Source organism: Gossypium arboreum, chromosome 7, assembly GCF_025698485.1.
Source record: "Gossypium arboreum isolate Shixiya-1 chromosome 7, ASM2569848v2, whole genome shotgun sequence".
Lineage (NCBI taxonomy): Eukaryota > Viridiplantae > Streptophyta > Magnoliopsida > Malvales > Malvaceae > Gossypium > Gossypium arboreum.
Genome location: NC_069076.1, coordinates 94676985 through 94703678, shown reverse-complemented (window position 1 = coordinate 94703678; position 26694 = coordinate 94676985). Strand labels below are relative to the sequence as shown.

Here is a 26694-nt window from a genome sequence, read left to right as displayed (position 1 = left end):
CCTAGGTTTCCATCATATATCATTTGTTTGAGTAACATGTAGTTACGAAGATGAACCACCTTGGTAGAACAATAACGCCGAAGGTGTTTGTGATACTATTGATGGGTAAGTGTATGGTGTCACATAACTTAACTGCAGATAAAATGTTGGAATTGTCAAAAATGGTGGATACATCGGTGTTGTTGTCGACATTGGCGCTCTATATGGTACTTGGGATAGAGGTGGTACAAAAAATACACCTGCAAAAGGTGTTGATACATTGTACAGTAATGCATAATATGGTGCTTGTGTATAAAAAACGGGACTAGTGAAAGCACCAAAATAATATTAACCATTCTGATTGGGAGGTGGTGCAACCATCAGTGCTACATATGGGGTTAAAGCTGATGATGACCCCATCGAGACATGTACTCCTAACCTAGGATTCATGTGGGTTCGTCTCGACCTCTTATGACGATGTTGTCTAGTCCTTTCCTTTTCCAAGAGTAGATATCACTTACCATGATGTCTAAACCATGTCATGTAATCTGGAGAGGTTGTCAATTCCTGTGTGAGAATTGGTTCACACATAGATATGAAATCATACCTATGCTCCCAAATATAGATATATTTGTCATGACATTTCACCCAATCTTCATCGGTTCTCTTCCGTAATTTGATTTGTGCAGTTCTTCGATGTCTTGAGGTGATGGTGGAATGATTTCCCTAAACCCAAACTGGCGCATCACTCGATGAGATTCGTGCATCTCCACCATCGCGAACTATCAATACCTTGACATGCCAAATATTGCGCTTGGCCAAAAATTTGACCAGGATGAATTCTTGAATTCTCGGATCAGCATATGACATCAGTTTAAACTATAGTACAAAATTATAAATTTGATTATCTACCCAATATTAAATTTCAAATCCTTACGTAAATATTATATAATTTAATATTTCAAAAACAAATCTCGACTTCCAATTGTTGATCTAACACTAACCGAATATCTTCAATGTTGTCCGCTATACCCACATGACTCGCCTCATTGTTCCACATATTCAAATAATATGTTCTTTAAAAAATGTAATAATGAAAAAAATATTATGGTAACTATATTATCAAATGAATTTTACCTTAATACAAGTGGAAAAGAATAAAGGGCGTTTGCTCGGTAACGTAAAAATAGTAGTCGGTGCCATGCCCATGATCACTGAAGGAGTATGCAACCACCGATTCTAACTTTTTGTAGTTGTGTCGCCCAACACATCTCTCGGTACAATAAGGCCAACACAGTTACTTCCCAATTGAGTCGCCCCACTTCTTTCAAATCGACGAGTTGTAGTAGCCACCTAAAATATATTATATTTTGAGATTTATTAGGTATTAGAAGACCCTTGATTAACCTCAAGATGAATGCTCTGGCGTATTGTTCTCTTTCAATGGCAGCGCGGAGTTGTCGATACAATTAAAATTTTCTTCCAACCATTTCATTTTTATCCGGTTACGAAAAAAATTATCTGACACGTTGCTCATAAATTGCGCTCCAATTGCCAATGACCACTGCCCCCATAACGACTGACCCATCCACCAGTAAATCGAGTTTTAAAACTATGTCCTCAAGTGCAATTGTACACTTACCGCATGAAAGATGGAATGTGTGTGTCTCGAGTCTCCATCTTTTCACCAAAGCGCTGATAAGTGTAGAATCCAATTTAATCCCCCCGAGCATACAAGATATGTGCAAGAATCCTGCCTCTTGCAAGTGTTGTTCAATAAGATGCGGTGCCCTAATAGTTAAATTGTATATGTATGTCTCTAAAATCTGATTTTCGGCCTGATTAAATAAACATAAAAAAAATTATAAAATTAGTAATCTTAGCAACTTAATAATGAACTTAATTAAAATTAAAAATGTAATAATATTTTTTTACCATTTAGAAATGGATGATAGAAGTACACTTGTCATGGAAACGAATAAGCATAATTGTCATTATAAAAATTAATTAAAAATAAAGAAATTACGAAATATAAAATTAAAACAATAAGACTTGGAGAGAAATTGAAAGAAAAATTTAGAACTAAAAAGTTGAAAAATTGAAAGAAGGGATGAATTGAGAGAATTAGGAAAAAGGGATTTCAATGCAAAAGGAATAAAATGGCTTGAGTTTATAAAACATATAAACTAGCCGTTTTTAGCTGTTGGAAAAAAATTTTGCAATTGAATTTTTTTTTTATCATTGAGAAAAGTTACCGTTGGCTAAAAATGCATCCCACTAGACGTGCTTTCATCTGACTTGGCAAGAAAATGCGTCTAGTAAGATGCGTTTTCTATTTCTCTCTTCGGTTTATTTTCTTAAATATGAAAAAATTCCTAAAACCCTAATTATTCCTAAAAACTACATATATATCAAATTTACCCTAAAGCCTATCCAAGGGATAATTTAATAGTACTCAAATATAATACTTATAATAAATAAATTCTGATGTTGAAAAAAATTTGCAAATTTTGTTTCGAAATTTACAAAAACATACAAATATCCAACCCACTACCATACATATTTCAGAAAGAAATCATTGGTTCAACTGTTCAATAAACCATAAAAAACTGAAAAAACCACTACACTAACAGAGTCTCAACATCTCACATAGTTCATCTTGAACCTACAATAAACAGATGCATTATCACAAGTTTTCTTCCTTTTTTTCCTACAAAATGTGAATGAAATGTAGTTCCAATAATAAATACATACAAAGTTAAATGTTTATAAAGAAACCAACGCGGCATCAGTCTTTGGAGACAGCGGCGAACCGGCATTAGTCGTCGTAAGAAGCATGAGGAGCAGCAGTACATCCAGGATCAAATGGATCTTCAGAGCCACAACAATGCCAGTATTGAAATACTTTACCAGATTCAGGTGTATCCATGGTGCCCCCTGCATATACACTCTCGAATTTCCTCTTTGTTTCCCCTGTAAACAAAAATGTTCTTAAAAATGTGAATATGAGAAACTTAATTAAAAGAAAAATAACAATGTTGAGAGTGATCTATCAAAAAGCATATATTGGAAGCTGAAACAAGTGCAAAAAAGGTTTAAAACATGCTCAAACCATGAACACTTTCACCGGACGTGAGGAACATGCAAGTCAACCAGTTCTGACAACCAGACCACTCAGATAAGACATCATCCACATATCATGTTACCCACTTAACAAAGATCTTGGAAGGGATCAGCCAACCAACCAAAGGCAGCCATGTGTCCACAAGATCAACCTATATTAGCCAGTGTTGTTTGAACTGAATCGAACCGACTAGGGTAGGTCTAAAGAGTGGTTTAAACCAGTTAGATAGAGAACTGGTTGAACTGGCAAATAAACTGACTAAAAATCGGTTGAACCAAAATTTTTTTAATTATTTTTGAACTTTTAATAATTTTTTATTCAGATCGACTGAACCAGTCAAACCAATTGAATTGGCGATTTGGTATTCTAACCGACTCAACCAATGGTCCAGTTTAGAAAACATTGATATAAGCTCTCTCTCACCTCAAGGAGGTGCCATGTTCATTGATCCCTTACTCTACAAACAGTCCATCCTTTCCCTTCCTTCCCTTCGTTCCTCTCCACCACCTACACAATACAACTCTCCACCCTAATAGGTTGAACCGTTCTTGATCTCCATCCCATCTTCCTCCACGTCACTTTCCAATATCGACATATCCTATGTTACTCTAAGTTTTTTAGTACTCGTATTCGACACATATCTATGATTTGCCAAATACATTGAAAAACTAATTTTTGAACACCTACGTGGTGCACATATCCAACGCTCAAACTCGAGAGTTACAGACTATATCCCAATTATGGCTCCCACAAAGCCAATTGTGGAATGAACTTATCATTACAAATTATTACTGTTAATTCAACAATTAACTTTGCAAACTGATTATGCAAGATTGTCACCACTCTCATTCAGCTAGAACTTAAACCATTCAACACCCAAAATCATTTATAAAAAAACTAATAATAATAAAATTCAATCAACAATTCTTAAACATAAGAGCCCATTTTTCTTTTAATTATCTAAAGCTTAAAAACCCCAAATTTTGACAGAAATACTTTGCCTATGGGGCTATGTTTACAGTTCAGGCATTCAACGCTGAAATCAGTGCAAACGAAGTAATAATGCAGGAAAAAAAAAATGGTTACCTCCGAAATGGGCAGTGTGAAAATGGCAAGCTCGAGGGTGATTGAGCAATGGGTCGAATTGGGATTTGCAATTCTTGCATGTTTTCAGGTTCTTGGTGCTGGGTTTCGATGTGCAGAAGATTGGAAATAGACCTGATTTGGATTGTATTTGGTGGGTCTTAATGGAAGATAAACAAGGGTTCCTTAATTTGTGGTGAAAATTTGACGGGTTTTTGTGAATATATGGCAAAGAAAAGGGAGAGATTGTTAGAGCCATGTAACAATTAATCTCTTTTGTAGATTTCTTCAAGCTACAACACCCTTTTCGGCTTTATATTTAACGTCCAGTTTTGGCCTTTTCATATTAATCACCTTTTATAGGGTTAAATTGCACTCAATATCACTAAATCATTAGTAAATTTACATATTGATCACTTAATTTCAAAAAGTTACAAAATATCTTCTAAATTATTCAAAAAAAATTATTTAAGTTACTAGTCTATTTTTTTAAATCCAATTAGTGAGCTCTAAACGATAATTTGATAATTCATATGATGAACCAATATCCATTGACAAATAAAACATGCCTTAGATCCAAAGCGATTTGACGGACAAAGAAATTATTTAAATTTTGATTTGAAAATTTGATACGTTGAAAATTAATTGATGAAAAAATTTAAATTGTAAAAAAGAAAACAGAGCTATTGATTGGTATGGGAGGTGTGAACAAAAAAAAAATACTATACAACCATGATTTTATCAATCAAATAACTTAAGATGAAAAGTTTTGAATAATTCAATGAATAGAACAACTTTCTAATAATTTACCCTAAAACTATAATAACAAAATCTTAATAAATGTAACCATAGCAATATTGTGGAATTCAAGGATACCATTTCTAGTTTGAAAAAAGATACTAAATTGAAATCCAAATCCAAAAACACAACGACGTATTTAAAATATAAAAACTCCACAGACGGTATATGGGATAATATTCTGTTATATATATATAAACTAACATGACCACAAGGATGAAAGAATTTTCCCTTTTTGGCATGCTATGATATGCTGTAATACAATCTCTTTCACCTGTTTTTCCACATCATCCAAGGGTTGGCAAGCATCTACAATCTGCAATCAACACAGAAAACTTTCATCTATGGCCAACATATACATATACATATACATTACCTTCCATGAAGAATCTTTGAGGAGTTTATAGTGTTGGGCAACTTTCCGCTGAAACTCAAGCTGTTCATATCTCTCACCCCTGTAGCCTCCTCTTTCTGCAGCTTTCTGATAGTATGAAACGATATTTCAGTCATATAGGGATATTTAACATTAAAAAAAAAAAAAAAGAGCAGTTGAGTGCATGACTAACCTCGGGTGTTATCTCGAGATAAACGACCAAATCTGGGGCTATTAAACCGGTCTCTGGTGCCTGTAAGGAAAGACCTCATTTTGATATGAATGACCATATGCTAAATAATACTTATAACAGTTTGGTTTTTCTGCAGCATGCTTTCACCTTACACCATTCGAAATCAAGTCCTTTAGCAGTTGAGAAAGCAACCCCGGAATAAGAGTAACGGTCCACTATAAGAGTGGTTCCAGCTTTCATTTTGGTTTCCATCATTGATCTGCAAACAAATAGTTGATCTTACAACTTTGTGTTAGGTTCTGATACTACTATCGGAACCACGTGTTTGCGGATATTTTGGTCTAGTTTTCAATGTAGTTTCCAACCAGACAAGATTATTATAGGACAACGTATGTAATAAGTTTCGACACTTACCTCTTCTCCCACCGATTTGCGCTGAAAAGGAGATGAATCGTGTGGTCATCCAACTGCGATTTATTTGTAAGATATGCAGATATCATCTGTCCGACACTAGTAGTTCTGTCTGGAAATCGCCATATTTCAACTGAATGACCCAATCCCTCCAAATACAAAACCAACCTCCCACATTGTGAAGTTTTCCCACTACGATCCAACCCTTCGAAAACAACCAACGTGCCTCTAGATTCATTGTTTGCACTCAAAGGGGTACAATTATCACTGATTTCCATTCTAATGGATCTAAGTGGAAACTTGCAGGAAAGATTCAATCTCAAATTCAATGATCTCCTCCTCACTAAAAAATCGTCGAAATTTCTGAAATCCAACGATTTCGAAGTTACAAGTTCTGTTTTATGGAGTACATAAGACGATTAAACTAACAATTCAAACATGAAAGTACTTACAACGCCTTAGAAATCAAAAAAGAAGAGCAAGCATATGTTATGTCCCTACTAATGCTACAAACTGCAATTAAGATCGAAATACAAACAGATCCAAGAATTAAGCAATTGAACAGACAAATTTGAAGTTGCAACTATATATATATATATATATATGTTTATCATATAATAAACAAATCCAAATAAAAAAGAAAAGGTAAAAGACTCATGGAGACCGCTATACTAGGAGTAAAATTGCATTTTACTCTTTTGCTAAAAAATGGTCAAATTAGTTTCTATAGTTAGATTAAAGAGCAAACTGGTCATTTCTGTTAAAGGTTTCCAACATTTCTATTGTTAAAATTCCATGCTGACATAAAAGCCCGATTTTTAATGGTAGAAATGGATATCATTTTTAATAGTACCAATATGCTCTTTGATCTATCATATAGAAACTAGTTTGCTATTTTTTAAACTAAGGTCTTAATACCAATTGCCTTTGAAATCCAAATTCTCACCACAAACCCACCTTTATAGATTAATCAAAAATCATAATTAAACAATCGAAGAAAATCCCAACATAAAGAAACGATCTTTGTTCTAAAAGGGGGAAAATATAATAACATAAGACTCAATTTACAGTTTATGGGCAAAAAAGTTGTAATGGGATTAAGAAAAATCATTATAAAAACAAAAAAACCCAGAAAATGAAAATGGAAGAGGGTAAGTACCTGAGAGGAACTGCAGCCATTAGAGAGGAAAAAGGAGAGACTTTTCGAGGGAAAAAAAAAATATGGGGACTTCTATAAAATAAAAGAGTTAACCTTTGCCCGCGTAAGCTAAATTATATGGTTAAATATTTCTTTTAGTCCCTAAACTTCGTGAAAGTTGTGAATTTAGTCTTATATTTTAATTTTATCAATTTTAATCATTGAACTTTTGAATTAATCAATTTTAATCTTATTACTTTTCAAATTTTAAAATTTTAGTACTGATTCAAATAGTAAGAGTTAAATTTATTTGATTAAATTTAATTATCAATCTTGTACTATTTGTACAATTATAAATTTAGTACAAATTCTTCAATTATATTATTCAAAGTTTGTATAAATTTTTGCCTTGACATAAATGGTTGTCGTTAATCTATTAACTAGATTTTTGGTTAGTAATATTTTGAAAATAATAAACTGATATGACATTACACTTATAATAGTACATTTGTCGCTCAAATTTTGAAAATAACATAATTTAAATGAATTTAAGAGTACTTTAAATTTTAAAATGTAGGGTAACTTAATTAAAGTATGGTATTAAATTCACAACTTTTTAAAGTACATAGGTAAATTTATCAACTTTAGTACTGAGCTAAAAAGACCAAACCACCCTTTTTTTACCCCCAATTCGCTAATTTTCTTACTCGTCTTTTTCTTTTACCCCTTTCAAAAATTCCTTCTAGGGTTTTCGAAAATGGCAAGTAACAGCAATCAAGAAGAACCAAGTACTGCTCCTAAGCCTAATCGATGGTACAATATAAGTTTAGGGTCTTCCTTCAAGGACCAACACCAACCTAATTCCAAATTCTGTACTTTACGCTGTAAGTACTCATTTCCTCCTTTTAATTTTTTCTGGGTTTTGTTTGGTAACCCAGAAAGAAAAACAGTTTTTCATGTTAAGTATCGCTTTTTTTTTTTCTGGGTTCTTTATGGTTTTCGAGAAAACGAATGAAATTTGTTAACTAGCCATCTTTAATTTCAATGGGATAACTTCATATATTCTTGTTCTATCAGTATTCAGAATTGCAAATCATTGAATTTTAGGCTTTGATGCTCAATGTCATTAACTTGTTAAAAGTACTATAGAGGTCCCATATTAGCAGTAAAATTGCATTTTGACCTATATGAAACTGGTTTAAAATTTTCTTTCATTTCTATTAAAAACTGGTGCTACTACATGGACTAATTTTTAACAATAAAAATAAATGGAAATTGTATTAGAAAGATTAATTTATTCTTTGATTTAACTGAGGTTAATTTACTTATGAAAATCGTATTTTGAATTGAATATTGTTTAACCAATCATTCACATATGAAAATCGTTGAATTTTGAATTGAATATTGTTTTTGTTTGGTTCTGTTTTCAGATGAATTTAAGCCAGCATCAATTGATAAGAACCAACCAGGATTATTACATAAGTCTAAGGATAACAGGGTTAAGGTAGAATTTGAAAACAACCAACATGGAAAACCCAAGGTGACATTTGATGGTGTTTGTGAAGATTACAAGGATAATGATGCTGTTTTGTTCTTTGATGGCGAGACTTTCCGGTTGGAACGGTTACACCGAGCTGTCAAGCGGTTGAGGCATGTACGTCAACTTGGCGAGTCCATGGCTGCAGCTACCTGCACCACAGCCATGGCTCCTTCAGTTGGTCCTGCTGCTGAGTCTTATTCCCCTCCACTTGGTAAAGGGCCAAAACCCGAGTCCTCAAACAAAAGTCCAGTTCCTCCTTTACTGGAACATATTGACACTGGTGACTTCAATACCGGAGGTGAGCACGCATCTTCAATTCCTAATAAACCAACAGTTTCACCGGATCCGAAAAGTTATGAATCAGAAGAACAGGTGGATATAGTCAACGATGATGATGACAATGATGGGTTGGAAACCTATAAACAAGATGACAACGCTTCTGAAAAGATATCCACTGGTATTGGCATCGATATAAACTTACCAGTTGACACGGATGAGGAGGTTGATTTAAGTGAGGATGAAGAACATAAAGCAGGACGTAGTGCGGCAGAAGCTCTTAGAGCTCAAGTGAATGCTGAAGAGAAAGAAGAGCAGAGTTCAAGCTCGAGTAGTAGTAGTGGAAGTGAGAGTAGTGGAAGCGGTAGCGGTAGTGAAAGTAGCGGAAGTGGTAGCGGAAGTGGAAGTGAAAGCAGTGATGGCAATTCAGAAGTATCTATTTAAGTAGTTGATGATCATACATGTATGTATGTATATGCTAATGCTACAATCATGACAATGTAATGATGCAACCACAATCTGAATTCTATTAAGTTTCAATTCATTGAGATTGTGTTCTTTTTTGTCATTTTTGAAAAAATAATTGTTACAATCTAACATGTCAAAAGCTTAAAGAGAGAAACAACAATGGAGGTAAACAGTTATCTCACAAAATCTTCATAAAGGAGCAGCTTCTTTCTTTTCCTGGCCACCTGTATGACCATTCTGTAACATTTTATGTTCTGTAGGCAAATTCTTCTTTGCTTTCTTGCTCCCTTCGACTTTCCACAAATCCCAAACCCGGGTTTTCGGTGGCGGTGCTGCATCTGCAATTGGAGCAACTAACCCTGGCTTGCCATCGTCTATAACTCCATCGATTAGACCATATTCCTTGGCTTCCCAAGGATTCATGAAATTATCCCGGTCTGTATCTACTTCGATCTACAACATAATGGATAGTAAAAAACAAAAACCGAGTGTGATAAAAAAAAAAAAGTAGATGATAAAGGCTACAGAAGGCATTAACCTGTTCTTCGGGCTTTCCTGTAACTCTTGATAAAATCTTGTTCAACTTAACCTTATGGTACACCATTTCCCTTATCCGTATGCTCATCTCTGTTGCCTGTAATCATATGCGGCAGTCAGAGTGCGAATAACGAACCACCAGAAATCAACTAGCTACATTATATATTATCGAATACACTCTAAACACGCATAAGCAGAAAACAAATCTATGCAGAATTAGCAGAAAAACTTTGTATTGACAAAACAGCCAAGCACTCAAAGTTGGTATAGTATGGAGACCCTGTATTGAAGTTAGATTGCATTTTGCGTCATCTATTAAAAAATAGACAAATTAGTCCTTGTATATTAGTTCAAAGAACAAATTAGTCCTTTTTGTTAAAAAATTTATTCATTTGTATTGTTAAAAACTAAAATGGCTGATGGAATAACCAGATAGTGATACATGACGTGCCACATATATCTCATATTGACGTACAGGGGCCAATTTTTAACAGAAGGACCAATGTGCTTTTTTATCTAATTTATAAAGACTAGTTTGCCCATTTTTGAGTAGTAGGGGCAAAATACAACCCGACTACTAGTACAAAGGCTTTTGTGATACGTTTACCTCTAAGACAGTCAACTCTAGCAAATATAATGCAATCAAATCTCTCGTCGGTTTAAGCCACACAATGAAGTTAATAGTGCCCAAGAATCCTTGAAATGAGGAAATAAGGCGGATCATCATAGACTTACTTTGCCTCCAGCAGTTCCAAGTGGTTGATGAATCATCACTCTCGAATTAGGCATGCAAAACCTCTTCCCTTTCGTACCGGTAGCCAAGAGAAACGCACCCATTGATGCAGCTAGCCCTAGACAAATAGTCGAAACATCTGCTTTGCACATCTTCATGGCATCGTATATTCCCATTCCTACAAGCAACAATCAATGAGAGAAGGTTAATGTACACCTAAGTGAATGCTTCTCGATGTTGAGTATTAAACAACATACACAGGACCAAAGGAAATCAAGCATGTTAGCAAACAAAAGAAAATGAAATTGCATGTTTTGTAAACACTTCTTTGAGTTCATTACCATAATTATATATCTTATGCTTATTGTATATACATACACACTTATACATTTTGCGCCTTACTTCACATAAGGTTCTTTTTTGCGCTGTGCATCCTTAACAAACACTGATCAAAGACCATTTGCAAACCATATGATTACTTTAAAACTAACCAAGCTCGGAACTCTAGGAGTTTACCTTATTGTAAACTACAAAGAATACCCTAAACAAAAAACTGCATTAAACAGTTTATCAAGTTCCAAAGCCTATTCTAATGCTTATGAAGAAAGGCAACAAAAAACAGAGAGAAGCAAGGAGTCGAGCATATGGAAGAAAACGTATAGACATACCAGCAGTGACAGAGCCACCCGGTGAATTGATGAACAATTTTATGTCTTTCTCAGAGTCTTCAGCATCGAGAAGTAACAGTTGACTTATAATCAAGTCTGCTGTCATGTCATCCACCTATTTAACATCAATGAAAAAAAAACAGTTTAAACCAAAATAATCATCGAGACCTTAAATTCGAAGCCATAATACCGTAAATTTCAAAAAGTCTATCTTTAAACCAACTAAATGCTGAAGAAAGATAATCCCATTTCCTCTATATGCCATAAATAAAAAAAAAAAAAAAAACAAACAAACAAACAAACACACACACAAATAGATGTTAATAAACAAAACAATTTCCAAATTGAATTATAAAACTATGAGATAAATCTTCAAAATTACACATGAACTTCAAGGTGTTGTGCAATGTAATCCATTGATTTGGTGCAAAACGGTATAAGAAATGCGTATCAAAATCTTAACAGTACAATAGGAAAAAAAAAAAACACTGAATGATTGCACGAAAAGTTCACCAATCAAGTTGCATATTTGATCAAGAAGTAATATTTCTACCCTTTAAAAACCAAACCCATTATCCAATAAAAAAAAGAGAGAAAAAAGAACGGCAATAAACAAATCGATTTCCAATTGAATTATAGAAACTATGGGATAAATCTTTAAAATTACACATGAACTTCAATATAGTGGCCAATGTAATCCATTGATTTGGTGCAAAACGGTATTAGAATTGAGTATCAAAATCAACACTTTACCAGTAAAATAGCAAAAAAACTGAATAATTGCACTAAAAGTTCACAAATCAAGTTGCATATTTGATCAATAAATAACATTCCACCCTTTAAAAACCAAACCCACTTTCCCAATTGAAAATATAAACCAAACCCATATTCAAGATTGAGTAAAAAGCAATAAAGAAGCAAAGAACTTTAAATAAAAATAAAAACCCAAACCTGAGAACCCAAAAATATAATCCTTTGACGAAGAAGCATGTTGGTAGTGTCAAGCTCTTCAAATCTGGGAAACCAAGTTGGAGTTGTTGAAGATGAAGAAAGAGGGGATAAACTAGAGACATTCCAATTACTGGATAGTGTTGCTCTTTTTGGATATGAATTCCTTAGAGCTTTTACAGTGGTTTTTACTCTTTTTTTGTTTGTAAAAAGAGAATTTTTGTTAACAAGACATGGTGGTGGCTTGGCTATTTGGGTTAAACTCATCTCCATGTTTGTAAAGATTGCGTTTTTCGTTGTGTTCTTTGGTTTCGTCTGCCGTTTGCGTTTGGGTTTTGCAAGACACAGGTTTGGGATATGTTATATGACTATCTCAATGCCAAAACGGTGTCGTTTCAGTTACAAATAGATATCTTCATTTGCCTTTGTCCTTGGTTAAAAGGCTTAATGCATCGTTTACTCTCTAAAGTATATCGCTTATCTTGTTTAGGTCCTTAAAATGATTTTTTTCACCCAAATTTAAAGTTTTCGACTTTTCATTGATTCAATCTTTTGCAAGATTTTCAAAACCAAATTCGCCACTATTACTTCTCGATTTGTTTGATTTAATTGAATAAATTTTAAAAATTAATATATATATATTTAAAAATAGGGAAAACATATTCAATAATCGCTTCAACTAGTTTAATTGATCAATTTAATCAATCCGATTGGATGGTTCAACTAGTTTACAGGTCAACCAATCCAATTCCTTATTCTAGCTCAGTACTTTGGTCGATCCACTTCAATTTTAAAATGAGTGATCCTTTGCCCGTTAAATAAAACTTTTGTGATGCCCAACCAATTAGAAACTGAACAATTGTGATATCCAATGAGTTAGAAATTGCCACATGTTTAATGATGATATTCGACAGAGTTAGTTGTGGTAAATTTGTTAAATTAATACCATACTGATAGGGTGTGTAAAATTTATCAGTTGTCCCGAATTTTTTTAAGAATTAATATCAAATTAATAGAATATATAAAAATTGAGGGCCAAGTTTGTTAGTATACAAATAAAAAAGTAGGATAAATTGACGGAAATTGTTATTAATGGTAGGGGAGAGCAATCAATTTAATCAATTAAGTTTTTCTTGAATTGACTTTAGCATGAAAAAATCCACATGATCCACGATAGTTAAAAAACCCAATCAAATTCAACCAATTTTGATTTGGTTGATTTGATTGATTTTTCCCATTAACCGACTTTGAGTTATTGAGTTAGATTTATATGATTATTTATTATATATTAAAAATATAAATATATTTTAAATAATTTAAAAATAATATAAAATAAGTTATTTTTTAAGTCAGTTCGGTTTTAGGATTCAAAAATCAATAATCAACGAAATTAATTGATTAAAACAAAGTTAAAACCAACCAACCCGCCTCAACCGACTAAATTGAAACTGAAAAATCGAATGGATCAGTTTTTTCAATTTTTCGGTTAAAATATAAATTACTCTTCCCTAATTAATTAATTAATTAATGTTCCTTAGTTGCTCAACCTAGTAAAAAATTGTTGTGGCATTTTTAGGGAGAACGAATTTCAGAGGGATTGGATAGGCATTTTCACCTTTTTCCTTTTACGTTGGATAAAAGCCAGCCCAGTCCTCTTCTGGCAGTAGATAGAATTGATATACAAAACAGGAAACAGAAGCTGAGAAACAGCAGCGGATGACAAAAATCAAGTTCCCAAAAACACAATTTAGCCATTGAAGTAACAGAGAGGAAAAAGAAACAAAAGAGAAAATAAGAAGAATAGAGATATAAATTATGTATTCACCCTCAATGCTACGTCGTTTCTTCTGCTTCAATGCAGCAGCATCATCGTCTTCAATAACACCTTCTTCTTCTACTACTACTATTACTTCCAAGAAAAAATCACTTGTCTTCTTGGGTTCCCCTCAGGTAAAAAAGTTATCATTTTCTATATATTTTTCTATGTTGTTCTGTATTGTTTTTCTAAACAATTGGTTTCCTTTTTTTAAAAGGTCTCTGCAACAGTTCTTGATGCTCTCTTCAATGCTTCTGCTGCACCAAGTTCTTCTTTTGAGGTACTAGGGAGAAAAAAAAGTTCGAGACTTTTGTTGTAATTTGGTCCTTTATAAGTTCATTGATAATGGGTTATTGTTAGTTCTTGAAAGTATGGTCTCGTTTGGTGATAATGTTCATTGAGATTAGCTAAAAATTGATGGTTTTAGGGTTTATAATGGGAGTCAGCCTATCAATTGGTGTTCCCAATTGTATATGGAACTGTGAATTGAAACTTTACTGGTTTTCTTGGCATTATACCTTGCATTTTGCACCCTCTAATTAGTTCATATAGCAAATTGGTCCTTTTGTTAAATATTTCATCAATTTCTACTTTTAAAAACATGAGGTACATATGGCACTGTATTGTAATTCTTTGGTTATTTCATCAGTTACCGAGTTTTTTACTGTAGAAAAGGATGAAAATTTTAATTGAAATGATGAATTTGCTTTTTGTTTCAATATATAGGAACTAATTTGCTCATTTTTTTGAGTAAATGGGACAAAATGCAATTTGACTCCTAGTACAAGGGCCTATATGATACTTTTACCTCATTATATGCATTTGCTGAAGGAAGAGCTTAAAATACTTGTGCTATTTTGCGACAGTTTTTTTTTTTCGTTGATAGTCATTGCTATATTTACAATTCATTTAGGTCACAGCAATTGTTACTCAGCCACCTTCTAGAAGAGATAGGGGCAGAAAGGTGATGCCGTCACCAGTGGCACAATATGCTCTTGATAGAGGCTTTCCTTCTGATCTCATCTTCACACCCGAACGTGCTGGAGAGGTAGTTTTTCTTTCATTGTTCCGATTTAGTATAGTTTGGAATATTAAGTCATTCATCGGTTCTTATTAACAATCTACAACTACATGATAATGTGCTAGACGGTTAGAGCCTATATGTTGTGTCTTTATGATATGTTCTGTTTTATGTCAACATATATGTAATTATCTGGTTCTTTTAGCTTTCTTAACTTGGATGATGAAAGCTGGTTTTATTTAGCTATGCCTTGGTTTCGCATGCTCGGTTTTTATTTACATGCTTCTTTGTACTTTATATAGGAGACCTTCTTGTCCAATTTACGAGCTTTGCAGCCTGAACTTTGCATCACAGCAGCCTATGGGAATATTTTACCCACCAAGTTTCTCAACATTCCACCATTAGGTTAGTCCGTGATTTTTTTCGTTAACAAATTGCTTTTATCTTCTTCATTTTTTCCATGTATACAGGAACGGTCAACATTCACCCGAGTCTACTACCATTGTACCGTGGTGCTGCTCCTGTTCAAAGAGCACTTCAGGTTCTTCCTCGCTATATAAATTTGATTGCAATTAATAAAATGTTTATGATTCTCGTATGATCTTCAACCATTTAGTCCTCTTTATTAGGATGGTGTTAAAGAGACCGGAGTCTCATTAGCATTTACTGTACGCGCCTTAGATGCTGGACCTGTCATTGCCCGTGAAAGAATAGAAGTTGATGACCAAATCAAGGTAAAGATATTCATTTCCCGAAAGTAATTTGTCAATTAATAATCACTGATAGAATGATGAATGCTTATATGATTTACCTGCAGGCACCGGATCTGCTAGCATTACTATTTTCTGAAGGTGTTCCTATTATGTTATTTGATGATCGTACAATTAAATCTAATATACTATTTAAATTTATCTTATCGTAAGTTATGCAGGGTCTAAACTTCTTATCTGTAAACTTCCCTCCATATTTGATGGATCCGCTAAAGTGAATGCCGAACCTCAAGATGATTCTAAAGTTACATTGGCTCCAAAGGCAAGGGTTCCATTTTCTTTTATTTCTTTCTCTCTTTTTTAAGTATCATTCACAGGAATTATTTGAATCGTGTCGCATCTTTGATGCATCCATGTTATATATTTCCACACGATTTACTCAAGTAAAAGCACTACGGAGGCCCTTGTACTAAGAATCAGATTGCATTTTGTCCCTTCTACTAAAAAATTGAACATATTAGTCCCTGTACATTAGATTTAAGTGCAAACTGGCTCTTCTATTAAAAATTCCATCCATTTCTGCAGTTAAAGCTGGTCCTTGTATGCCAGCACAAGATACACATGGCACGCTACTTATCAGTGTTTAGTTATTTTGTTAGTCATGTTAGTTACAATAAAATGGATGAAATTTTTAACAGAAATGACTGATTTACTCTCTAATTTAATGTACAGGGACTAATTTGCCTATTTTTTTAGTAGAGAGGGCAAAATGCAATTTGAATCCTAATACAAGGGCCTCAATGGTACTTTTACCTTGATATGTTCAATCATGCATTTGGATGATCTGTCAATGACCTTTAATGAGTACTTAATGTTTGCTTAAATTAACCCTTTTTCTTCAATTTATGCAGATAAGTCCTGAAGAATCATGGTTATCCTTTGATGAAGAAGCTTTAATTCTACATAATAAGGTTGGTTTCTCTTCTGTTTTCTTTGAAATTTGACAATGCAGTCATGACGTGCAACTTCTTTTAGGTTCGTGCATTTGCAGGTTGGCCTGGAACCCGAGCTAAAGTTTTAGTCATTGATGATGAAAGTAGCAACAACCATAATATCCTCGAACTTAAAATCATCACCACAAGAGTAGGGTCTAATGATAAAATCCGGGACAATGATGTACATGACGTTGCTTTCGTCAAGGATGCATTGGTATTTCCCTGTGGAGGATGTACAGATCTTGAGGTGGGTGAAAATTCGTTGCTTTACTGGTATTGTTGTTTTTGATTTCTTATTATTTTCTGGTTTGCTGGTCTTGAAACAGGTATTGGAAGTTCAACTTCCTGGTAAGAAGGTGACATCTGCAGCTGCGTTTTGGAACGGTTTACGTGGTCAAAAGCTAAAGACATTATAATGAACAAGGCATTTTACATTAGACTGATAATGTAAAATTTTAATATTCGATTCCAACAAATAGTCTGCCATGTTTAGGCTACGGCAAGAATGTAACATCTGACAGCTCTAGTGTTTCGGTTTTGCAGAGCATTGAACCAACTTCCCTCTTTCATCGGGGCAAAGCTGCAGAAGACATATAAGACAGTAAAACTACCTGAGTTTTGTCCTGGTTCGTGTGTTCCAGCTTCATACCATTTGCTTAATTCATAAACCGGAATCTGCCACATGACATCAGCTATGGACTCTGATTGTTGACTCTTTTAAGAGCATACAATTCTTTTTGGTAACCATGAAATGTAGGTTTAGACATAATTGTTTATTTCAAACATGACATACTGCAAGATGTTCAATCATTTTCACCATGTCGGTTTTTCAAACCCGAGGTTTAGGAACCTATAAACTTCTGCTATTGATTGTTCAATAATCTCGTCATATACCTCTTTTCATCGTCTTCGTTTATCATCTCGGTTTAATCTTTGTTCTGCTGAAGCATCTTGCTGAATATCTTTGATCATATTAATGATGCATTAGTGAAAAATAACTAGAACAAGCTACATAATGGATATGTCAAAACTTTATATAATATAAATTATGAACATATATTGAATTTTTATATATATATATATGATATTTTAACACGTTTATAATAAAAGAAAATAGGATAAATTATATTGGTAGTTATTCAACTATTAATAAATTTCTTTTTAATTATCTAACCGTGAAAAATCAACTATTCTGACTTTTACTTTTTGGTCATCAGCTATTAAATTCCTAATAAAAGATAATTTGACAACTTTTAAAATTGACATTTATATATTGTATTAATTTAGTCTTGATTACAAAAATTAAACTCTCAAAGATTTACACATTGTGTAATCTAGTTCTTTTGCACTTTTATTATTTTGTAACATTGAGAGTTAATTTTTAAAAAATGAGAAAAGATGAAAAATGTTATTTTGGATTTTTGGATGTTTTATTTTTATATATTTTTATCAATTTTTTTTAGTGAAAGGATCACAGAGAAAAATAAATTTGTAAAAAAAATAAATTACATAATTTATAAATATTAAGGTTAAATCTATTAAAATGAAGATTAAATTAACATATTGAAGATTAAATTTGGCCTAAGAACACAAAAGGACAAGAATACATAAGAGAATCATGGGGAGGAAATAAAGAAAAGTAGTTGAAAGGAAATAGTGTTTATTTTCTTCCTTTTTTAGAAAGGAATAAAAGTACTCAAAATTAAAGGGTTCTTTTTCTTTTTTTTTATTTCTCCATTTCCTTTCCTCTCCTTTCATATCTTATCCTTTTATATATATTTTTTTCATTTTATACCCAAAACACAAAAGGAATTTCATTCTCAAATAATATTTACGTTTAACCATAAAAATGATTTTTTAGGTTACATATATAATTGCAAGTTCAATTATTACAATGCATAATTATATGAATTAATCTATCATTTAGTATTTGATTTTTTTTCACTACTATTGATGATGAATATTTTAGTTTCGACCAAAAAAATTGAAATCAAAATAAATTTTAAAAGAGTATATACATAATTTATACATGATAAGATTTGATTTTATAATTACCTAAAAATAGTTGAAAATAGGATTTAGTCGATCTAGATTCAAATGTAAATATATAAAAGTTGTTGCTTTTGGCATGAACACGCAGAGGACATAGCAAAAAGTTCTACAAAATAGCATCTCTGCCCAATCAAAGCATTCGCCACTCGCCCCATCCAGCTATGGTAAACTGTAAATAAAATTTCATACTTTACAAAATTCACGATCGAAGATACGAAACAAAGGAATATACAACATTCCACTACTAATTTTCAACGTCATATAATTTGCACAATGTTAACCATAAAAAAGTACTTAATATTATAAGAAAAAAAAATATAATCACATGGATGTTGTTAAATTTATATAAATATAAATATCGTACGATTGGTGATGTATAATAATATTGGATAGATTTATGTTTTGATCACTCAATTTTAATAAATTATAAAATGATCATTAAATTATTTGAAAATTTTTATTTAAGTTATCGGACTATTCATTTTTTTTATTTTATAAAAAGCCTGGTTAGCGAGTTTCAAGAGACAATTCAACGATCAGTATGGTAAATCAGCACCTATCGACCAGTAGAACATACCTTAGATCCAATTCGGTCTGATGATCAATATCAGATATCAGAGAAGAAAGCTGTTGGGATTGTAGTTCGTAAATTCATGATGTTGAAAGTTGCTCCATGAAAAAATTGAATTGTAGAAAAAAAAGAGGAATGAAAGCTTTTGATTGGTGCAAACGGTGCGTACTAAAAGGGCTATACGACAACGATTTTAACTGTCTAGTGATTTAAATAAAAACTTTTGAATATTTTGGTGACCATTTGTAACCTTTGAAGTTAAGTGACCAAAACATAAATTTACTAATAATTTAGTGATATTAGGTGTAGTTTATCCAACAATATTTATCATTGTATGGTGCAAGTGGTAGATGCAATGATAAGATGCATTACATTTTTAAAGAGAGATGTAAATTTGAACTTGAGGAAAAGGAGAGAGCTAGTAACATGTATAAAAAGAACAGACATGAAAGCAAAATAAATTGATTCATGAATCAGGTGATGAGCTGAAGTTGAATTGAAGGGGATGTAGACTTTAAAAAGTTATTTAAAACTGGGCTGCATCCCAAGCCGACCCAGCTTCGTGGTTAAGAAAGAGAGTTGGATATGAACATGGGATTGGGTGGCAAAGGCAGTCCATGATTCTCTACTGTTCCAAGTTAGGCTTTGGGCATCTAATAAAGTGCAACTTTTTGTATTCTCCCCACTTTTTTCTCTTCATCTACAAATTGGTTCACGACTCTTATTGTTCGCAAAATTGTTTATTCTTTGTCAAAATTGACTTTTGCACCGACGAAGCTAAAGGGGTAAGCAGAAACTCGAACAATCATTTTAGGTTTTTTTTTTTAAAAAAAAAAGAAAAATTATAATTCGTAAAATGATTCGTTTTTAGATTTTGTAATCTTAAATAAAAGTGTTGGAGACATGACCAAAATTTTAACCCATCAATGATTGAGAGCAACCAAAGCAAGAGGACCCCTAGAATATGACCCCCAAAAGTTAAATGGAACAATTTGCCTTTGTTAAATTTCAAAAGAAAATAAAAATACTAATGGAATCAACCAATAAAAGACAATATTCTCACTATTTTAATAATTATTTAATGAAAAAATAAATAAAGAAAGGGAAATCAAATTCAAGCCACACCCATAGAACAAAATTCAATAAAATGGGACACCATACAGAAAGCACAATAAATTTAATATAAAAAATCAATACTAATGGTACAAATGCTTTGACCCTATATTTCTTTTTTATTTTTTTAAAATTAATAATTTAAGTTACACTTTTTAACTGATATTTTGAACTCTTAAAAATTTATCATTTTATCATAATTTTTTAATACAAAATTTCTAATTTCTCCTCGAATTTACTAGAATCATGTTTTTTGGTCCATGGTTTGTGGGCATACACCTTTTGCTCCTTTTTGTATTCATTTCTTTCATGCTAAGGAGCATTTTATCTTCTAGAGCCTACCTTTTCAATTTTAGAAAAATCATGCAAGTTTAAATTTTGTTGTTAGTCCTTGTATATTGCGAAAGTTGTGAATTTAGACTTTATAATTTAATTTAGTCATTTTTAGTTCCTTATTTTTTAAAATTTTAAACTTTTAGTCCTCACCAAATAATAATTATTGAATTTGTTTAGTTAAGTTATGTTCTTTTTCCAAAATATGATGCTGCAAACATATTGTCATATGCGTAATGCCATGTTGGCTTATTATTTCCATGTATTACTCACTAAAAATTCAGTTAATGAATTAACGATGGTCTCTTGCATCAAGTTGAAATTTCAAAATTCGAAAAATAAAGGGGCTTAAAATGATCCAACTAGAGAATATTGATTAAATCTACAACTATACACATAGTACGGGGCCAATGATTGAATTTAACCAAACATATTTAACTGCTACTATTTGGGTCAAAACTAAAGTTTCAAAATTAAAAAAATACAGGGATTAAAATTGACCAATTCAAAAAGTACAATAACTAAGTTTGATTAAATGAAAGTACAAGGACTAAATCGATAACTTTTATAAGGCAGAGGGACTAAGAGAAAATTTAACCATGATACAGTATTACAATGAGATGAAGGGTTTTAAATATCCATATCTTTCCTTTGTTTAGTTTTCTTTAAAAAAGTTAAATAAATTCCATTTCCATATAAATACCAAGTCTCATAATCCCATCATTATATCAACATTCATTTTTTGTTCATTTGTAAATTTTCTCTCCAGGCTCTATTTTGTTCTGTTTTGCTCTGCTTTTTTCTGCAAATGGGGGCTTTCGATTATATTTCGAGCTTTTGTAGTGTTACCAGCACTAAAACAAGCAAACGCAAGCAAATGCAGGTTTATGTTCTGTTTTTATTATTTTTTTAATTAATAATTAAAGAAATAAAATCACCTTTAAATGCTAACAATGGAATTTGTTGTTGTTGTTTTCTTTTTTGAATGTTCAGACAGTTGAAATCAAGGTTAAAATGGACTGCGATGGATGTGAAAGAAGAGTGAGAAATTCTGTTATCAACATGAGAGGTCCAACCTCTCTTTCTGTGCTTTAATTATGGTTTTAGTCCCTCTACGGTGCTCAAATTTTATCTCCGAAAATTGTGTCAACATGTTTAATTAAAATGAGTAATTTTAAGAAAAATCCATAACATTATAATTGGAAGTGGCAGGAACTAAGTATGTGGCCTAATTAAAATTTTCAAAAATTTAGTAGTTAAATGAGAATTTTTAAAAAATATGGAGATCTGATTAATTTTTTTTTAAATCTTGTGAGATTTATGAGAATTTCCCAAAAATTAGGAGAGCTTAATTAAAATTAAAAATATAAAAGGCAGCTTGGCCCGTCTTGGGCACCATTACTGTTTGCACCTGATAATTCGATTAATTAATAACAGTGGGACTAAGTAATGATATTATAAAATTGAAAATAAATTAAATTATGCAAAACTAAATTATAGGGGACTAAATTAGGAATTTGATCATGATAGAGGGATCAAAACTATAACTTAATCATTTTCATCAATTCCACTTTTAAGTTTTCAATCACACTAGCAAATAACATTAGGAACTTCCTATGTTGTTAACATCCTCCTCTATGCACACACAGGTGTAAAAACAGTTGACATAAACCGGAAACAAAGTCGATTAACGGTGACCGGGAATGTCGACCCGAATAGGGTGTTAAAGAGAGTGAAGAACACTGGCAAGAGAGCGGAGTTCTGGCCGTACATCCCGCAACATGTCGTGTATTATCCGTACGCATCGGGGGCATACGACAAAAGGGCACCGGCCGGACTTGTTCGGAACGTTGCGCAAGCTTATCCAACAGCTTCTTCCAATGCACCTGAAGAGAAATTCGCATCCTTATTCAGCGATGATAATGTTCATGCATGTTCAATCATGTAGGATTTTATTTTTGGTATAAACTATTCTTGGAGAAAGTAAACATTTTAGTAATACGTTACAAATTGAGGATTTCAACCAGGCTTTATACCATATATATGTATATTATTTAATAATAAAAGGATTTTAACAGTTTTGGTATACTTTTAAGCTTTACAATTGTTCACCCAAAATATTAATAAAATCTCTTTTATATATTCATAACATTTTTAAGGAAGGTATCCACTTGCACACTATAAAAGCTAAAGTAATTTTACAAACTGTTTATATGATTAATATTTTAGTAATTTAATTGTTATATTTAATGGTTTATTCATGTAAATCATACATATTAAATTTACTGTAAATTTAAAATTTCTAGCTATTTGTTTTATGTAAAAAAATTCGACCGTTGAATAAATATATTAATATATAGAATATTTTCGATCAAAATGATAAAGATATCAAATCGGTTCAAAAATTTACATGCATGATAAGTACAATTATATTGATAAATTTAATGATTGGATCACTGAAATATTAATTATATAAATCGCATGTAGTGTGCAAAACTATTTTAATTTTTACATTGTGTAAGTAGTTCCTCCTTATTTTTATATTTTTAATACGTGACATATTGATACAAATATAAATGCATATATTAAGGAATTACAATTTTATACATATTATTTTGAGAATCGATACAACTGATGAAAAAAAATCAAAAATTGAAAAAAAGTTAAAATTGGTAGAATTATTTTTTCAATTAAAGGGTAAATTACCCCATTAGTTATTCTAAACTAATCACTCCACCCTTCTTAGTTAGAAATCCTAGCCATCGTCTCCCTTAAAATGTTGCAACTTCCTCCATCAAACCACTATCAATGAGTATTGTCCTAAGTGACATCAAGAGATGCTTCTTCTTTCTCCTTATTTCCTTGTTCTCTTCCTTTCTTCTCTTTACTCACGGTTGTTGCTTCTCACCATTGCTATCATTTGATGTCTTCTCCTACGTCAAACTGTCAATCCAAAACCACTAAAGTGAAGTCTTAAGCCTCATCTTTAAATCTATAGGATTATATCTCTCAAAAAGAAAACCTGCAAAAAATTGTAAGGTCACTTCCAAAGTTTTAGAATTTTCGTGCTCCAATCTCCTAATTCTACTATCGTTATGGCTTGATTTTAAGATATCTTTCTACTTTTGAGCTCACAAATAGTGGTTTAACAAAATCAATGAAGACATCTTTAAAAGATGTAGCAACTACGGTTTTTAGGTTAGAAGAGAAAAGATGAAAAAATAAGGAAAAAGAAAGATTTAAAAAATAGATTTAATGGTGGAAGAGATGATTTAACAGTTGAGTAACTAGTTTGATCAATTTCTTTAATGGTGATACCCAAATTAACAAAAAAAATATTAAGAGACCAAAATAAAAATAAAGAATTACAAAATAATTTACCTTTAATTAAAAATCATTAGTTTTTAATTCATTTTATCATTATCCTTAATCTTTTGTAAATATATAAGTTAATAATTTTAGTTTACTATCTCTAACTTCCGATAATGTAATCTGGATTGTTTAACACAAAATTTCTAATTTCATTCATATATATATATATATATATATATATATATTATATTCAGGTTCACCAGGAACATGCTTTTTAGTCACATAAAGCATGGTTTGTGGGCATACCTTTTGTTCCTTTTTGTATTCATCTTTTTTATGCTAAGGAGCATTATCTTCTACTCCCTACCTTTCTCCAACTTAGATGAGATAAAGGTTTTATGTATCCATTTTTCCTTAAATTATAAATTTAACTCCCAAACTAGTAATTAAAATTTTACTTAAAACCATTAGCTTCATTTTATTTTATTTAATAAAATACACAACATTCAATAAGAAGACAGATATTATCATATTTTAAGATAAAATAAGATGATTACTATTTTTGAAGTAAGTGAGGGACAATTATTCATTTGAGTGTCTTTTTTAAAACAAACTTAATAATTCCCTTTCCATATAAATACCATGTCTCATTATCCCATTATCACATCTAACATTCCTTTTACTTCTGTGTTTTTTTCTATCAAGACTCTGTTTTTGCCCTGTTTTTTTGTCTTACCATCCAACTTTCTCCAACCAAAAACAAAACAACATGGGGGCTCTCGATTATATTTCAAACTTTTGTACTGTCTCTAGAAGAAGAACCAAACGCAAACCAATGCAGGTGTGCACATACTTACATATATATTCCCTTTTTCCTTTGATTTTATGCTCTGTTTTTTTTTTTCACTTACCGATGTAACATGTTTTCAGACAGTTGAAATCAAAGTTAAAATGGACTGTGATGGCTGTGAAAGACGAGTGAAAAATGCTGTAACCAACATGAAAGGTCCAACCCCAACCTCCCTTTCCAATTTCATTACATAAATTGAAAGAAAAAGACAGATTTAACTTCATGTTGTTAACATATGTAGGTGTAAAAAGTGTTGAAGTGAACCGGAAACAGAGCAGGGTAACGGTGACGGGGAACGTGGAACCCAACAGAGTGTTGAAGAGAGTGAAGAGCACGGGGAAAAGAGCGGAGTTTTGGCCGTACATACCGCAACATGTGGTGTATTATCCGTACGCATCCGGGGCGTACGACAAAAAGGCACCGGCGGGATTTGTTCGGAACGTGGTTCAAGCTTATCCGGGTAGTTCTTCCAACGCGCCCGAAGAGAACTTCGTATCTTTCTTCAGTGACGATAATGTTCATGCATGTTCAATCATGTAGGCTTAAGCTTAAGCTTAAGCTGTTAGGGTTACCAAATATAAATATATATGTATCTATGTATGTATCATTTTAGTAGGGGGAAATAATAAAGTTAGATGATGGATTTTTGACGACGGTGTTATATATCTTCAGTGGTTGTGGTACATTTTTATGCTTTACAACTGTTTATTGGAGAATGTTAATTAAACCTCTCTTTTATATGTACTTGAATAGCCAAAAACTTTAGCTTTTAACTCAAAATTTGAGGTTTGATGTTGTTTGAGGTTTGATTGAATTTTAATTTTTAAGTTTTGAGTTTGACTTGAAATTTAATCGAGCTATTCAAATTCAAGTTTATCAATTTTTCTTTTTATTATCAATTTTCAAGTTCGAGTTTGATTAAATTTTTTATTATTATTAATTTTCGTATTCAAGTTTGAATTCAAGTTCGATTTAGTTCATTCATACTTAAAGTTTTATTTATAAAATATAAGGGTAAAAATATAATTTTATAATATTAAAATATATTAAAATGATAAATTTGATTAGGCTCACAATCCATTCGAATCAAGTATTATGATGCTCGAATTCAGCTCGGTTGAAACTTGAGCTGCTCAAGTTTAAGATTGGCTCAATAATTTTCAATTTGAATTCAAATTTTTTGAAGCTGAACTCAAATAACTTGCAATCACTAATATCTCATTTACACCCCTAATACCTAGCTCATCAATAAATTAATGAATAATTTTAAAATATTAAAATAAATATAATTATATGTTTTTAATACATGAGTCTTGTTAATATTCATCTAATATATGAAAATACTTAGTAGGTCACTCTATTATAATGATTGGATCAAGTTTGTCCCTCTACTATTAAATAGATAAGTAGTTATCCATAATGAAAATTTCAAATTAGTTAAAATTGTAATTATTAAACCTCCTTTTTTTTTGAGTTGAAATTTAAAAAAATAGTAAATATTAATTATGTTACAATTTATTTTTATTTTATTTTTAATAATATAAAACTGAAATTTATTCATTTAATATTAAAAGGATTAGTGTGATCTAATCAATGAATAACACAATTTCTTATTTAATTTTAAAAATTTAGAAGTATATATATATTTTTTG

General features: G+C 31.8%; 7 protein-coding genes across 9 annotated transcripts; 4 read left to right on the top strand and 3 right to left on the bottom strand.

Annotated features, from left to right (window-relative positions):
* Positions 1–2469: 2469 nt before the first annotated feature.
* On the bottom strand, positions 2470–4520 carry LOC108488980 (uncharacterized). Its single transcript, XM_017793254.2, has 2 exons — positions 4190–4520; positions 2470–2952 (listed from the first exon to the last, which is right to left on the bottom strand). The coding sequence occupies exons 1-2, from the start codon at positions 4443–4445 to the stop codon at positions 2798–2800; spliced, it is 411 nt and encodes a 136-aa protein (XP_017648743.1). The 5' UTR covers positions 4446–4520; the 3' UTR covers positions 2470–2797.
* A 544-nt stretch (positions 4521–5064) lies between these two features.
* On the bottom strand, positions 5065–7206 carry LOC108488803 (thymidylate kinase-like). Of its 3 annotated transcripts, XM_017793181.2 has the most exons (7): positions 7121–7206; positions 6414–6474; positions 5965–6324; positions 5698–5809; positions 5551–5610; positions 5361–5465; positions 5065–5300 (listed from the first exon to the last, which is right to left on the bottom strand). In XM_017793181.2, the coding sequence occupies exons 3-7, from the start codon at positions 6237–6239 to the stop codon at positions 5184–5186; spliced, it is 669 nt and encodes a 222-aa protein (XP_017648670.1). In that variant the 5' UTR covers positions 6240–6324; positions 6414–6474; positions 7121–7206; the 3' UTR covers positions 5065–5183. The 3 variants fall into 3 exon arrangements, with proteins under 3 accessions (XP_017648670.1, XP_017648609.1, XP_052887055.1); XM_017793120.2 differs by lacking the exon at positions 6414–6474 and having other exon boundaries at positions 7121–7204; XM_053031095.1 differs by lacking the exon at positions 6414–6474 and having other exon boundaries at positions 5965–6355; positions 7121–7196.
* Positions 7207–7788: 582 nt separating this feature from the next.
* LOC108459113 (uncharacterized) lies at positions 7789–9642 on the top strand. The gene is made up of 2 exons (XM_017758479.2): positions 7789–7983; positions 8530–9642. Exons 1-2 carry the CDS (start codon positions 7857–7859, stop codon positions 9357–9359), a joined length of 957 nt encoding a protein of 318 aa, XP_017613968.1. The 5' UTR covers positions 7789–7856; the 3' UTR covers positions 9360–9642.
* On the bottom strand, positions 9440–12633 carry LOC108459124 (ATP-dependent Clp protease proteolytic subunit 3, chloroplastic). Its single transcript, XM_017758488.2, has 5 exons — positions 12273–12633; positions 11322–11436; positions 10656–10831; positions 9922–10017; positions 9440–9836 (listed from the first exon to the last, which is right to left on the bottom strand). The coding sequence occupies exons 1-5, from the start codon at positions 12540–12542 to the stop codon at positions 9573–9575; spliced, it is 921 nt and encodes a 306-aa protein (XP_017613977.1). The 5' UTR covers positions 12543–12633; the 3' UTR covers positions 9440–9572.
* Positions 12634–13908: 1275 nt separating this feature from the next.
* On the top strand, positions 13909–17809 carry LOC108470608 (uncharacterized). Its single transcript, XM_017771971.2, has 12 exons — positions 13909–14219; positions 14303–14365; positions 14999–15133; positions 15409–15511; positions 15577–15647; positions 15736–15840; positions 15924–15957; positions 16038–16138; positions 16728–16787; positions 16852–17058; positions 17138–17258; positions 17355–17809. Exons 1-11 carry the CDS (start codon positions 14085–14087, stop codon positions 17225–17227), a joined length of 1104 nt encoding a protein of 367 aa, XP_017627460.1. The 5' UTR covers positions 13909–14084; the 3' UTR covers positions 17228–17258; positions 17355–17809.
* Positions 17810–21579: 3770 nt separating this feature from the next.
* LOC108486935 (heavy metal-associated isoprenylated plant protein 21-like) lies at positions 21580–22968 on the top strand. Its single transcript, XM_017791108.2, has 3 exons — positions 21580–21763; positions 21874–21949; positions 22530–22968. Exons 1-3 carry the CDS (start codon positions 21689–21691, stop codon positions 22826–22828), a joined length of 450 nt encoding a protein of 149 aa, XP_017646597.1. The 5' UTR covers positions 21580–21688; the 3' UTR covers positions 22829–22968.
* Positions 22969–24827: 1859 nt separating this feature from the next.
* LOC108485706 (heavy metal-associated isoprenylated plant protein 21-like) lies at positions 24828–25692 on the top strand. The gene is made up of 3 exons (XM_017789560.2): positions 24828–25033; positions 25123–25198; positions 25284–25692. The coding sequence occupies exons 1-3, from the start codon at positions 24962–24964 to the stop codon at positions 25580–25582; spliced, it is 447 nt and encodes a 148-aa protein (XP_017645049.1). The 5' UTR covers positions 24828–24961; the 3' UTR covers positions 25583–25692.
* Positions 25693–26694: the final 1002 nt, after the last annotated feature.